The 14,008-nt window shown below is 23.6% G+C and overlaps 3 protein-coding genes across 4 annotated transcripts; 1 reads left to right on the top strand and 2 right to left on the bottom strand.

Moving 5' to 3' along the window:
* The first annotated feature begins 157 nt into the window (after positions 1 to 157).
* On the top strand, positions 158 to 1,895 carry LOC122502580 (probable 39S ribosomal protein L23, mitochondrial). Its single transcript, XM_043612719.1, has 3 exons — positions 158 to 376; positions 1,151 to 1,427; positions 1,545 to 1,895. The coding sequence occupies exons 1-3, from the start codon at positions 363 to 365 to the stop codon at positions 1,713 to 1,715; spliced, it is 462 nt and encodes a 153-aa protein (XP_043468654.1). The 5' UTR covers positions 158 to 362; the 3' UTR covers positions 1,716 to 1,895.
* A 180-nt stretch (positions 1,896 to 2,075) lies between these two features.
* Positions 2,076 to 14,004, bottom strand: LOC122502579 (histone acetyltransferase type B catalytic subunit). 2 transcript variants are annotated; one of them, XM_043612718.1, is made up of 7 exons: positions 13,857 to 14,004; positions 12,909 to 13,061; positions 5,988 to 6,250; positions 5,569 to 5,725; positions 5,137 to 5,351; positions 4,543 to 4,694; positions 2,076 to 2,522 (listed from the first exon to the last, which is right to left on the bottom strand). In XM_043612718.1, the coding sequence occupies exons 2-7, from the start codon at positions 13,055 to 13,057 to the stop codon at positions 2,244 to 2,246; spliced, it is 1,215 nt and encodes a 404-aa protein (XP_043468653.1). In that variant the 5' UTR covers positions 13,058 to 13,061; positions 13,857 to 14,004; the 3' UTR covers positions 2,076 to 2,243. The 2 variants fall into 2 exon arrangements, with proteins under 2 accessions (XP_043468653.1, XP_043468652.1); XM_043612717.1 differs by lacking the exon at positions 13,857 to 14,004 and adding an exon at positions 13,347 to 13,390.
* LOC122502578 lies at positions 8,729 to 10,668 on the bottom strand. Its single transcript, XM_043612716.1, has 2 exons — positions 10,409 to 10,668; positions 8,729 to 10,340 (listed from the first exon to the last, which is right to left on the bottom strand). The coding sequence occupies exon 2, from the start codon at positions 10,338 to 10,340 to the stop codon at positions 8,979 to 8,981; it is 1,362 nt and encodes a 453-aa protein (XP_043468651.1). The 5' UTR covers positions 10,409 to 10,668; the 3' UTR covers positions 8,729 to 8,978.
* Positions 14,005 to 14,008: the final 4 nt, after the last annotated feature.

Here is a 14,008-nt window from a genome sequence, read left to right as displayed (position 1 = left end):
ATGTTTAAAACTTTAAAACCGTTCACATCACCTTTATCACCCAAAATAGTTATTAGTATGCAGCGCTCCAGTTGAAAAAAATGTAACTACTGTTAGCCTATTTTGCTAGTCACTATTGCTACACAAGTTTCATCACGTCTCTAGTCTTCTAAATAAATGTTCATTGCTTACCATGTTCTGTATGCAAGATTTATATTTATCTATATCTATACTAGAATAATATTTTTAATTTTCAAAAAAAAAAACATAAATATAAATTTGATTACATGTAAACTTCTATTACAAAGAATATTATATTCAAGTTATAATTGACTGTTACTACATACATAGTTTTACGATTATTTTTAAGAATAATATAAATAATGTCAACACGTTGGTAAGTGTACATGTGGAATTTTAGCCGGTAATAATGACTTATAGAAATAATTAAAATAAAAGATAACAATGGAATATTACTATTTTAAAATATAACTAAACTTGGAACTATCGTTTTCTTCATAAATATATATATCTTCGTGCATTGTCAATAAAATTACACTAGTTTACAAAGATTTTGACCTGCGGCATTTCACTGTCATTTCTTACGTAAAATTTGCTCCTGAATCCGAATATGAAGTCAGAAATTAAGAAGGTAGAACAGTTTTCGAGATATAGCTAAATTTCAATTTTTTGAGTTTCGACAAAAAGTGAATTCACTAATTTACCATTATTTCCTAATGTAGTTGATCGATTTCAATTTTCTTTGAAGCAAATTAAAGGTAATTAAATTTCCCATAAAAAAGTATTTACAACATTTTTTAATTGGACTGACGGTTTAGAAGCTATTTATGAATTTGTTTGGAATTTCTCATTATTTTTAACAAAATTTTAGAAAAGGATAGAATTTTTTGGTAAATTACGTCATAAAAAACGTGTTTACTTTGGGTTTTCTTTTCTGGACGAGAAAGTACAATTTCTTGGGAAGAAAATAAGCCGCTGCTGATTAAAATTAAACTGAAAATACAGAAGATATAAGCACTTAAGTAAAAATACAGAAAATTAGGCTTTTACACAATTTTACGATTTATTAAAGACTTCTTTGCCGATTTATTAAGTATAATTTCAATTTTCTTCTATAATGTAACTTAAAAATAATTGTGTTTATTTTCAGGTATCCATTGTATCAAAGAGGAAATCCTCAACTACGTGTATTTTTATCAAATTTTTGGCTCAAACTTGTCCCACCAGAAAAGAAACAACCAAAAAATATTGTCAAATTTCATTGTTCAATGGAAATGACCAGAATGGATGTAAAAAATTATTTAGAAAAAATATATAATGTCAAATCAATTCATGTTAGAACGAGAATACAATTAGGTAAATTTGATAACAAAAATACTGGTTATGTTGTAAAAGACGATGACATAAAATTGGCATACGTTGTTTTGGTAAGTAAAATAAAAAAAATTTGTTCTCTAGAATTTTATTTATTTTATTATCACGTTACATTTAAAAATAAATGAGAAATAAAATTTTAAAATTCTTTTTTTATTACTTTTTTACAGCCTAGAGATCAGAGTTTCGTATTTCCTGATGTGTTTGTAACAGAAGATACAACAAAGGAAAAGGAAGATGAAAATGAACATCTTGAACAATTAAGGAAAGGATATCAAGACTATTTGACGTTCAACAAACAATCTGAAAGATTTCAATTACCAGGATGGTACAGCATCTAATTTATATTTTTTTTTTGTTCCTCGCATTTTTTTTCGTAGTAAAGAAAATATCAAGGAAGTTTAAAGAAGAAAAGTGCTTTTAATAATGTATAAATTTGATAGAAAAATTAGCCTTTGTACCGAATTGTAAATTATGCACTTGTAGGAGAACGAATTAATAAAAGTATCTCGATTTGAAAATTTTATATTCATTTTTTTTAAACTATTTAAACGGTTATAATAAATATTTAAAAAAATTAGTCGGTATAAAAATTGAATAAAATCATAAATGCATAAGCTTATTCTAAATTGCTTAATTAATCAATTAAACAAATACATTCAGTGTTTATTTAGCGACAGTGAGAAAAAATGACTTCATACTTTAATAGAAAAAAATGAAAACTTTATTTTAACGTTCAAAATTACAAAACAAAGCAAAACATTGACTTTTAACGAACTTAATTTTGCAAGTAATTGTCAAAAACTTGAAAACAAATTATTTCTTAATTTAGTTTTTAAAAAATAGAAGAAAAAAGATTAAATAATTAATTAATTTGAATTCTCCATTCTCTTGATAACTCGATCGTATTCCTCCTCTAATAAGCGGAATTCTTTCTCGAGAATTTCCATGCAATATTCCGGTTCAGAGAGAATTCTGTTTGCGTCAGGTAATTTCACGCTATGATCCTTCTTCAATCCGTGTTGTTCCCTTTTCAAGGGAATGTTTAATCTTCTCTTCACATTAAGTCTATAATTTCGATATTCATTTTCATCAGAGATGTTTGTTTCGCGCAATCTTAAAATTTCGTATACTCTACGTGCTTGTCTCTGAAACGAAATGAAAAAACAATATAATTATGACATTCAGACTTCTCACTCGATAATTAATTTAATTAATTAAAAAAAAATTTTTTTAAATTATTTTTTAATTTAATTTTTTTTTAAATTTTATTTTTAAGTAGCTTTCAAACAAAAAAAGTAGCTATCGAAAAATTAAACTTGACGACCAAAAAAACTCGTTTTAGACACTTTTCACAAAACTGACAAAAATTCCATTCCATATTTTTTATTTTCCTCACTTTTTCCAAATTTTCATCAAAAATATTTACTTCTTTCTTATTCTAAGCTAATAAATTTAATTCCTGCAACGAATTTTATTATTCATGAAAGAATTTAAATATTTATAAAAATAATTTAATTTTTGCAAAGAATTTTAAAAAAATGTTTAAAATAATTGATTTCCTGAGAAATCTTTATTGTTCATGAAAATAATTGAATTCTAACGAGGATATTTACAACAAATTTTCTAAATAATTGAATTCTGTTTGGAAATTTTATGATAATAGTAGATATTGAAAATCATTGAATTGCGAAAAGTTTTTAAAAATAATTAAATTTTACAAAGAATTCTATTCAAATTTGGAGATTAATTAAATTTCTGTGTTGCATTTTAATAAAATTTTTAAAAATAATTTCATTCCTAAAAAGCATTTTATTATTTATGAAAATAATTGAATTCTTACGAACAATTTTATTAGAATTTTTTTTTAAATAAATTGAACTTCAAAAAAAAAAATTTATTACTTTTAAAGATGATTGAATTCTTCTGATGAATATTTTTATTTATGAAAATAATTGAATTTTACAAAGAATTTTATTAAAATGCCACAAAATAATTTAATTTTCAGGGATAATTTTATTATTTATCTTTAATAATTTAATTCTTTCGAAGAATTATTATTTATGTAAATAATAAAATTCTGAGGAAGAATTTTATTAAAATCTAAAAGAATAATTGAATTATTTCAAAAAAATTTAATTGAAATATTTAAAAATAATTGAATTCCTGTGAAAAATTCTAATATTTTTGTAAATAATTGAATTCTTCCAAAGAATTTTAAAAAACATATTTTTTTAAATAATTCATTTTTTTCGAGGAATTGAAATTAAATTTTGTAGAATAATTACATTTTTCGAGCAATTCCTGTAACATTGAATAAAAAATAATTGAAATCCTGCGATAAATTTTATTATTAATGAAAATAATTGCAGAGTTGCTGAGTTTTATTAAAATTTTCAAAAATAATTGAATTCCTGAGAAGAATTTTATTATTTATGAAAATAATTGAATTATTGCGAAAAATTCTATTAAAATGTTTAAAAATAATTGAATTTCTGTGAAAAATTTTGTTATTTTTGAAAATAATTGAATTCTTTATAAGAATTTTATAAACATTGTTTTAAATAAATGATTCTTTTGAAATATAATAAATATTATGGAAATTTTATTTTAAATATATAATTGAATTCTTGTGAAAATAATTGAATTTTTCGATTAATTAATTTAATAAATAGTAGATATTAAAAATAATTGAAATTCTACGATGAGTTTTATTGTTTATGAAAATAATTGAATTATTGAATTCTCGCTTAGAATTTTATCAACAATTTTTAAAAAAAATTAAATTCCCATGAAAAATTTTATTATTAGTGAAAGTAATTGAATTATTGTGAAGAATTGTATAAAAATTTTGTTCAATAATTGATTTTTTCGAATTTTTAAAAAAAATGCTATTAAAAAATGCTAAATTAATTGAATTCCTGTGGAAATTTTATTATTTATAAAACTAATTGAATTTTGGATGAATTGTATCAATTTTTTGTTTTCAAATAATTGAATTCTTTTGTGAAATTTGATCAAAATACTAGATATTGAAAATTAGAATTTCGAATATTTTTTGAAAATAATTGGATCGTTTTAAAGAATTTTTGATTATAATTTCAAGTACTTTTGTACGAAAGGGTTAGTTGATATTTGTAGATATAAGAATTTCTTTAAATAACTTACCTTATTGATCTTATATTTATCTCTTGCTTCAGTCGCCATCATTTTATTGAAGCCTTGAAGTAAGCAATCTTTTTGAAAACTTGGTAAAGTGCTGCAATTTTGTGCATCAACGAAATCTCGTACTCTTTGAAAATTTGACGAAGGCCCTTCGACTAAAACAATACAATAAAAAAATTATAATTATAAACACGAATTCCTTCAAATATTTGTTCATTACATAAAAATAAAACCTTTTTTTTATTAACAATATTAACTGGTAATTAACAAAAATTTTTAAAAAATTTCCACTTTAATATTTATTTTGCAAAAATGTTAAGATAATAAATCTTACTTTTTTTGGATTTTACATAATGAAATATTTAAATATTTATAAAATTAAAAACTATCATTAAAAACTAGAAACTTATTTTATAAATATTTATGTTTTACATTTAAATGATGAATTTTCTAAGTATTTAAATATTTATAAAATAAAAAATGAGAAACTAGAAAAACCTATTTTACAAATATTTCAATACTTAAGACAAAATTTATCATTTAAATATAAAATAAAAAAATTAGAAACTTTAATTGTTTCGAGAAATGAAAATTAACCTGTTATATCTTTCACTTCATTGCGACCAATATAGTGAACGTAAATGGCTTTTAACAATTCCGCTCCTAAGCCATTGTTTTGAAAAGGTGGCAAAGTTAAAACTTGTGCAATTCGAGGCCTCGTATGATTTGGGTAAGCATAATACTGATAAACTGTGGAGAAACCAACTGAAGCATAACGAACAGATCCAGATGGGGACAAGTACCTTTCGAACCTATTACAAAAAAAAATTAAATGTAAATACATTATACTTTTTTTCTTTTATTAAATAAACTTGTTTATTTTTTTTTTTTTTAAAGGAAAATAAATTATGTTATTTCATTTTTTACTTTTTATTTTGATAAAATTTTCAGAAGATAAGAAAAAATAAAAAAGTAAACACAAAAATTGAAATTAAAGAAAAAGAAATGAAATTATTGTAATTTACTTACATATTAAAATAGTCCCACTGATCATCATCTGCATCAACAAAATTTGCAGCATCAATGTACCACAATAAGAAGGTTTGCAATCGAGTTTGATATTCTTTGAATCCTTTATCACTCATAGTTGCCTTATAAACTTCGAAATGCCTCATATTTTTATCACCTAGATAAAAACAAAGTTTATAAATATAACAGTTACTTTTTATTATTTAAGTTTAATAAAGAACATTACTATTAATAATTATTATTTATTATAAAAACAGAATTTTTATTTTGTACTAAAAGCACGTTTTTTTTAATCTTTCACAAAAAAAATTTAAAAACTACAATTTTTTTGAAAAACTCGGTTTGGAAATTGCCATTATTAATACATAAAAACACAAACCAGACTTTAAAATAAAAGACTTAAAAAATGTTATACTTACTTTCTATGGAAAATGCGTGTATCAATTTTCCACAAGGTACAAAAGTATCGTCTTTATCAAGTGACTTGACAAAGGAATCCAAATTGTAATGAACTTGTGAGGAGAGAACCAATGACATCATTTGCAAAACATTATCCGGTTTGATATCTTCATTATTTGAATCACGAAATTTTTCTGAATAATCCATTCCTAAATATGTTTCCAGACATCCAGCGGAATAGTACAATTTCACTTTTAAATCTCGATATCCAAATATAGTTTCACTAATAAATGAAAACGACAAAACAAAATTAAATATTTTACTATAAAGAAAAGAATATTCATGAAAATTAATAATTTTTATTATTCATTTTTTAAAAAAATATAATTCTTTTTACCACTTTTTTTTCTTTAAATTTAAAAAAAAAATTAAGAATTATTTGAATAACTCGTGTAAAAATCGCCATAATATTCCTAACAACAACTTGAATGTAAGATATTTTTAATTCACAGGAATCACAGGAATATAAAAATTAAGGGGGAACACCTAGAGTGAGTGACTGAAAAAAACGTCGATTTTTAGGAATTTTTTTCAGGGAAATTATTGCATCTAATTTTTTTTAAAGTTTTGTACATGTATATTTGTATAAATAGTGAACATTTTGTAATTTTTTCAAAGAAAAATATCTTTTTTTTAAGAGTTTTTCGCTTTTTTTTAGCTTCAATATTTTTGGGCTCTTCAAAAACACTTTACTTTTTTAATAGTCTCCACCCTTTGGTAAAAAAAATCAAAAATTATGAAAAATTCGAAAAACCGAATTTCTTAAAATTCAACATTTTTTCTTCTCTTTTAGGGCATTTAGCTTCAATATTTTTAGGCAATTCAAAAAAACTTTACTTATTTAATAGTCTCCACCCTTTAGCAAAAAATCTAAAATTATCAAAAATTATCAAAAATTCGAAAAACTGAATTTTTTAAAATTCAATATTTTCTCTTCTATTTTATGGCATTTAGCTTCAATATTTTTGTGCTCTTAAAAAACACTTTACCTAATTAATAGTCTCCACCCTTTAGCAAAAAATCTAAAATTATCAAAAATTCGAAAAACCGAATTTCTTAAAATTCATTTATTTTTTCTTCTCTTTTATGGCATTTAGCTTCAATTTTTTTGTGCTCTTAAAAAACACTTTACTTAATTAATAGTCTCCACCTTTTAGCAAAAAATCTAAAATTATCAAAAATTATCAAAAATTCGAAAAACCGAATTTCTTAAAATTCAACATTTTTTCTTCTATTTTATGGCATTTAGCTTCAATATTTTTGTGCTCTTAAAAAACACTTTACTTAATTAAAAGTCTCCACCCTTTAGCAAAAAATCTAAAATTATCAAAAATTCAAAAAACCGAATTTCTTAAAATTCAACATTTTTTCTTCTCTTTTATAGCCTTTAGCTTCAATATTTTTGTGCTCTTAAAAAACACTTTACTTTTTTAATAGTCTCCACCCTTTGGTAAAAAATCAAAAATTTTTAAAAATTCGAAAAACCGAATTTCTTAAAATTCAACATTTTTCCTTCTCTTTTATAGCCTTTAGCTTCAATATTTTTGTGCTCTTAAAAAACACTTTACTTTTTTAATAGTCTCCACCCTTTGGTAAAAAATCAAAAATTTTTAAAAATTCGAAAAACCGAATTTCTTAAAATTCAACATTTTTCCTTCTCTTTTAGGGCATTTAGCTTCAATATTTTTGTGCTCTTAAAAAACACTTTACTTTTTTAATAGTCTCCACCCTTTGGTAAAAAATCAAAAATTATCAAAAATTCGAAAAACCGAATTTCTTAAAATTCAACATTTTTCCTTCTCTTTTAGGGCATTTAGCTTCAATATTTTTGTGCTCTTAAAAAACACTTTACTTTTTTAATAGTCTCCACCCTTTGGTAAAAAATCAAAAATTATCAAAAATTCGAAAAACCGAATTTCTTAAAATTCAATATTTTCTCTTCTATTTTATGGCATTTAGCTTCAATATTTTTGTGCTCTTAAAAAACACTTTACGTAATTAATAGTCTCCACCCTTTAGCAAAAAATCTAAAATTATCAAAAATTATCAAAAATTCGAAAAACTGAATTTCTTAAAATTCAATATTTTCTCTTCTATTTTATGGCATTTAGCTTCAATATTTTTGTGCTCTTAAAAAACACTTTACTTATTTAATAGTCTCCATCCTTTGGTAAAAAATCAAAAATTATCAAAAATTCGAAAAACCGAATTTCTTAAAATTCAACATTTTTTCTTCTCTTTTAGGGCATTTAGCTTCAATATTTTTGGACTCTTTAAAAACACTTTACTTATTTAATAGTCTCCACCCATTTTTTTTTTATGTTTTCATAGTAAATTATTTGTTTTCTTTAATATTTTCTTATAGATGGAAAAGTGACAGTTTTTACGACTTCATATACTTTAGATGCTTATTTTACAATATAAAAAATATTTTTAAAAATTCTTTTTTTTTGCAATAATTCTAATGTCTTTAAAATCAATCTTGCAAAATATTACAATTTTTTAAAATTAATCGGCAACGACTTTAGTCAAAATATAATGGAATGACTCTTATTTTTAATTAATTAATTATCAATTATCAATTTAATATAACAATTAATAATACTTAGAAATTTATTGTAGTTTTTCAACAGAATTTTAATCCTATTTTTCCGTCTTCAGTATTTTCGTTACATTAATATTTACACAATACACAATATTATTTTTATTTTATTTTTTTTATTAATAAAATTTGTCATTTATAATTATTATTAATAATATATAATTTTTTCGAGATAAAGTTTTGGTGAAAATTTGTGATAATCCTTGTAACTAAAAACTTTTACAGTTGTCAAAACACAATCTTCAATAGTTTTGTGAGATTTTTTTTAGAGATTATTAAGAATGTGTCCGATTTTCTCTTCTTTCTTCTCCTGTTATTGAGAGTTTTTCTTGATTTCTTAATTTCTTGATTAAATTTCTGCTTCAGGTTCCACAATTTCAGGCTGTTTATTTTCAATTATAATTTCTAATCCGTTTGCAATATTTCCCATATCTTGACGATTGTTGTCGTTATTTTCCAGATTGTCATTGTTTGGATTTTGTCGATAAGTCACAAAACTCGGAGCAAAATCAAGATCAGTGAAAATGTTTCGATTCATTGGAAAAATACCAGTTTTTTGAAAACCATCGCGAATATTTCCTGAAGTAAAAGCTTGTGGCATTGAAGTAGCAATGATACTGGGGATGTTCTGTATTTTCATTGTTTTTCCAGGATTGTTCCTTAACCAAGCATCGCAGCTGGAATTTATTGCTTTTTTCAATGGACCAAAGCAAGAACTCTCTAAAGGTTCAAGTTTGTGAGAACAATGGGGTGGAAAAGAAAGTAACACAATTCCGTTTTCCTTCGAATATTCCAAACAATTAATATGTATATGTGACGAATGATTGTCAAGTACTAACAATACTTTATTTTCTTTCGAAGCGTGAGTATGTTTCTGAAAATGTTTTAAAAACTCAAGAAAATTATCATCTTGCATCCAACCAGAAGTATTGGCTACTCCTACTGAACCGAGTGGAGCATCTTTTATGAAATGATCACGAAACCGAACACGTGGAAATACAAACATTGGAGGAAGTACATTTCCTACAGCATTTACAGTAAAAGCTAATGTGACCAGAGTTCCCTTTTCTGATGTTATTGACCCAATTTGTTCGCTTCCTCGACGCGCTACAACTCTGTCTTGCTTTTGTATCGTCGTGACACCAAGTTCATCGAAATTATATATATTTTTAGCTTCAAAGTCATGACGATCCATAATACTTTTCAAATTATCATAAAATGCATCGACATTTATTCGATTAAAACTAGTCGCCCTGGATAAACTCTCGCCTTGAGCAGTTCTTACCGATAATTCTGGATTTCTCAACATAAAAGATTTGAACCAGTAAATACCAGCCGATTTATTTTCATCCCACTTACTTGGTCTTTCAAGATTATAAACAACGGCCATTTCAAATGCCAATTTTCTGATTTCTCTAGACGAAAGTCCAAAATAAATATCACAACTCCTCAGTAAATAATTTGACAATATTTTTTCTTGTGAATCAGTGAAAACTTTATTATGTGCGGCATAACCCATTGTACTAACTGCTGTTGAATTCTCTTCACTGGCCTTTTTTCTTTTCTGTTTATATCGGCTCAACGACATGTGACATAATCCATGTCTCTTAGCGGCAATTCTCAAAGATAAACCTTTTTCTAAATCCTCATAAGCATTTTCGTATTTAAAGAGGTTATGCTCTCCGCGAACTGTTTTTCTCAATCGTGGCATCTGTAATGTGAGCGATAATGAATTTTTATGGAAATTATGAGTGTACAATTATTAATTAATTAACTAACCTTTTAATATTCACACTGACAGATTTTTCGCACAAAATTCAACAGATTTTTTGTGTACACAAAAAGTAAACACTTGTCACACTAGTTTCATTGTTTATAGTCCAGTTTTCAGATTTTATAGGGGTTATGTAGCTCGACATTTTGTGAGACGCGCCGAGTCTGATTCGCGCGGTAAAACTCTCGAAATTCAAATTCTGATTAGGATTTGGGAATTCAATTTCATAATTTTAACATCGAAATTCTTATTATCGAAATGTCATTTCACATAATTTTCATATTTCAAAATGCCATTGAACATAATTTTTAATTATTCGAATTATTCTTTATCTTAATATTTAAATATTAGTATTATTCTTTGAAATTACATTTTAAGGGGAGGAGACCCCACCTTTATTTTGACCCCTTTAAAATAAAATTATTAAACGAGGTAATATTTTTTTTCTTGCATAATTTTTAACCTGAAAACATGTAAGATGGTCAAAAATATTTAATTTTAATTTTTGAAGAGGTTAGAATTTTTTTTCTTCTGACCTATTGCATATTATTGCAAATCCATATGCGAGAAGTTGTTTAGAATGGTAAAATATGTATGGAAAAAAAATTTCGTTGAAAAATATTAAAAACTGTAAGAGAAGATCAATTTTTAATATTCAAATCTTTAACTTTTGCCGAAATTTCGAAAGCAAAGTTTTAATTTTTTTCCAAATTGTGTATACTTACGTCATTTGATGCTATTATTCAAAAAACATTGTTAAAATTGACATTAAATTGGACAAAAATAAAGGTTCAGGACTTCCGAAATTTCGGCAAAATTTAAAGATTTGAATATTAAAAATCGATTTTCTCTTACAGTTTTTAATATTTTTTAACGAAAATTTTTTTCCATGCTTACTTTACCATTCTAAACAACTTCTCGCATGGATTTGCAATAATATGCAATAGGTCAGAAGAAAAAAATTCTAACCTCTTCAAAAATTAAAATTAAATATTTTTGACCATCTTATGTGTTTTCAGGTTAAAAATGATGCAAGAAAAAAAATATTACCTTGTTTAATAATTTTATTTTAAAGGGGTCAAAATAAAGGTGGGGTCATAATTTTTATTTACTCGAATTTTCGCAAGATATATATTTTTTTAACCGAATTCCCATATTACATAACCTTTAAATCTTCGAAATGTCATATTTCAGAAATTTTATTTGTCATAATTTTCATTTATTCGAATAACCATTTAACATAGATATAAAATTTATTTGTCCGAAATTCCATTTGACATAATTTTCAAATTTCCAAAACTACTTTTTAACAGCTATAATGCAAGTCACAGAAATTTCATTTGTCCTGAAATAACAATGAAATTTTCGAATATTTTTCTCATCTGTATTATTATTTTAGGAGAAATGAAATTTCAGTGACTTTTGTATTATAGATTAAAAAGTGGTTCAGAAATTTGAAAATTATGTCAAATGGAATTTCGAACAAATAAATTTCATGTTAAATGGTTATTCATTTTACTTAAAACTGTAAATTAAATTGTTTTATAATAATTAAATTGTTAAAATAATTATTTTATATTATAAGAATATTGTACTTCTTCAAAATTATTTTTATCATTTCAATTCAATTATTATTTTCAAGAATTTATAACTAAAATTCTTCTTAAAATCGATTAATTTTAATAATTTACGAAAAAGTTTTTTGAAAATTTCCAAATCTTTTTTTCATTTTTAAATCAATTTTTATTATAAAATTCTACTATTAAATTCAATTATTAAAATACAAAAATAAATAATTCATTGAATAATTCAATCTTTCTTAAAATTCAATTCTCATAAAGAAATTTATCAACAAATTTTGAAAAATAATTACATTTTCCAAGGAATTCGTTCAAAATTTTATTAAAAATAATTAAAATTCTTCGATGGTTTATAAAAATAATTGAATTCTTAAGAAGAATTTGATTATTTTTGAACATAATTAAATTTCTGCGAAGGATTTTATTATTTTTGAAAACAATTGAATTTCTGCAATAATTTGTAACTTCTTCAAAATGAAATTTTTTTTTAGTATTAACTAAAATTTTTCTATAAATCCATTATTTTTAATAGTATTTGAAAAAGTTTTTTGAGAATTTTCAAATTCATTTGTTTCTAAACTGAAATTCATTTTTAAATCAATTCTTATTAGAAAACTCTACGAGAATTCAATTATTTAAATATCAAAAAAATAATTTATTAAATAATTAAATGTTTCTTAAAATTCAATTCTCATAAAGAATTTTATCAACAAATATTCAAATAATTGAATTTATTTGACGAATTTTAATAACATTTTTAAGAATAATTATAAATTTTTCGAGAAATTCGATTGAAATTGTATTAGAAAGTAATTCATAAAAAAAACAATTGGATTATTGCGAAGTGTTTCATTAAAAATTTTTTTTTTCATGAAATTGTCTTGTAAAAAAAACCTTGTAAAAATAATAATAATATTAATATTACCTATCGCCAAATACTTGATGTGACATTTCTGGTTCAAATGATATTTCATCATCTTCAATATCTTTTGCTTCACGAATTAACTTTAAATCTAACACTGTATTACTGTCACAGACAAATTGCTTCAAATGGGCATTAACAGATTCATCCATTTTTCTGAAACAAAAAAAAATTGTTTTTATAACCAGAATTGATAAAAAACAAACTTTTTTTAAACTCATATTCTTAAAAATGTATTATAGTTATTGCGAAAATTCCTTTTGGACATTGTTACATATTACAAGAAGAGAATTAAAATTTTCTTTTTTTTTGAGTACTTTTAGTAAAAATGTAAAAAATTGCTATAGTTTTTTCATATTTCATCAAAAATGTCTTAGGGCAGTAATTTTATAAAACTAAGGATCCTAAGATAATAAATCAAAATTGTAAATAAATCGTTACTTTTTGAAAGCATGGATCAAACAATACATAACCTATAAAAAAATAATTAAGCCCACTAGACAAGTTACAAAAAATCATTATTACGAATTCCAGTAAAATTTAAATATGAATAAGTGTAACGTATAAATAACCCAACATTTCTGTTGATAAACTACTTTTTGCGTTTACAAAATTACTATTTTTTCAATTCAATAAATTTGATTCCGTATACAATAGTTTTCGAAAAAAAAGTCTGTTACAAAAAAAAATTGCAACACATTAAAAATGAACATTTTTTTTGAAACTTTTAATTTGTTATTCTAACAATAAATTAATAATTTTGAAAAGGAAAATATAGGCTTCCTAGGAATTATCAAATTGTGAAATTTAAAGAATTAGAAAGAATATAATCTTGATTTTAATACTTTCCCGCCTACCGTTTAATGACAATGTGTATAATTGTATATACAACAGAGGAATACGTATAAAATTAGATTTCACTAAAAATATTATTAAATTTGAATTACATACCTTTTTAAAAAATACAACGCATTAAAAAAAATACAATAAATTAATTGTTGTTATACTTATAATCTAAAGAAATTTATTAAATACATTAATTTCACTAATCTCTTGATAAAACTACGAAACTGTCAAGAAGTGAACTGAAAAAATACTTATAG

This window comes from Leptopilina heterotoma, unplaced genomic scaffold (genome assembly GCF_015476425.1).
Source record: "Leptopilina heterotoma isolate Lh14 unplaced genomic scaffold, ASM1547642v1 Lhet_235, whole genome shotgun sequence".
NCBI classification, from domain to species: Eukaryota; Metazoa; Arthropoda; class Insecta; order Hymenoptera; family Figitidae; genus Leptopilina; species Leptopilina heterotoma.
The sequence above is the reverse complement of the archived record's forward strand: the minus strand, read 5'-3'. Positions and strand labels throughout refer to the sequence as shown.

Bases quoted from the DNA above. Each gene is read 5' to 3' on its own strand.
- LOC122502580 (XM_043612719.1), top strand. The intron at 1,428-1,544 runs GTAAGTAAAATA...ACTTTTTTACAG, and splicing joins AATTGGCATACGTTGTTTTG to CCTAGAGATCAGAGTTTCGT.
- LOC122502578 (XM_043612716.1), bottom strand. From the start codon at position 10,340: ATGCCACGATTGAGAAAAACAGTTCGCGGAGAGCATAACCTCTTTAAA.
- LOC122502579 (XM_043612717.1), bottom strand. From the start codon at position 13,375: ATGTATTGTTTGATCCATGCTTTCAAAAA. The intron at 6,251-12,908 runs GTAATATTAATA...TTCATTTATTAG, and splicing joins CATCAAGTATTTGGCGATAG to TGAAACTATATTTGGATATC. The intron at 4,695-5,136 runs GTTAATTTTCAT...GTATTGTTTTAG, and splicing joins TGAAGTGAAAGATATAACAG to TCGAAGGGCCTTCGTCAAAT.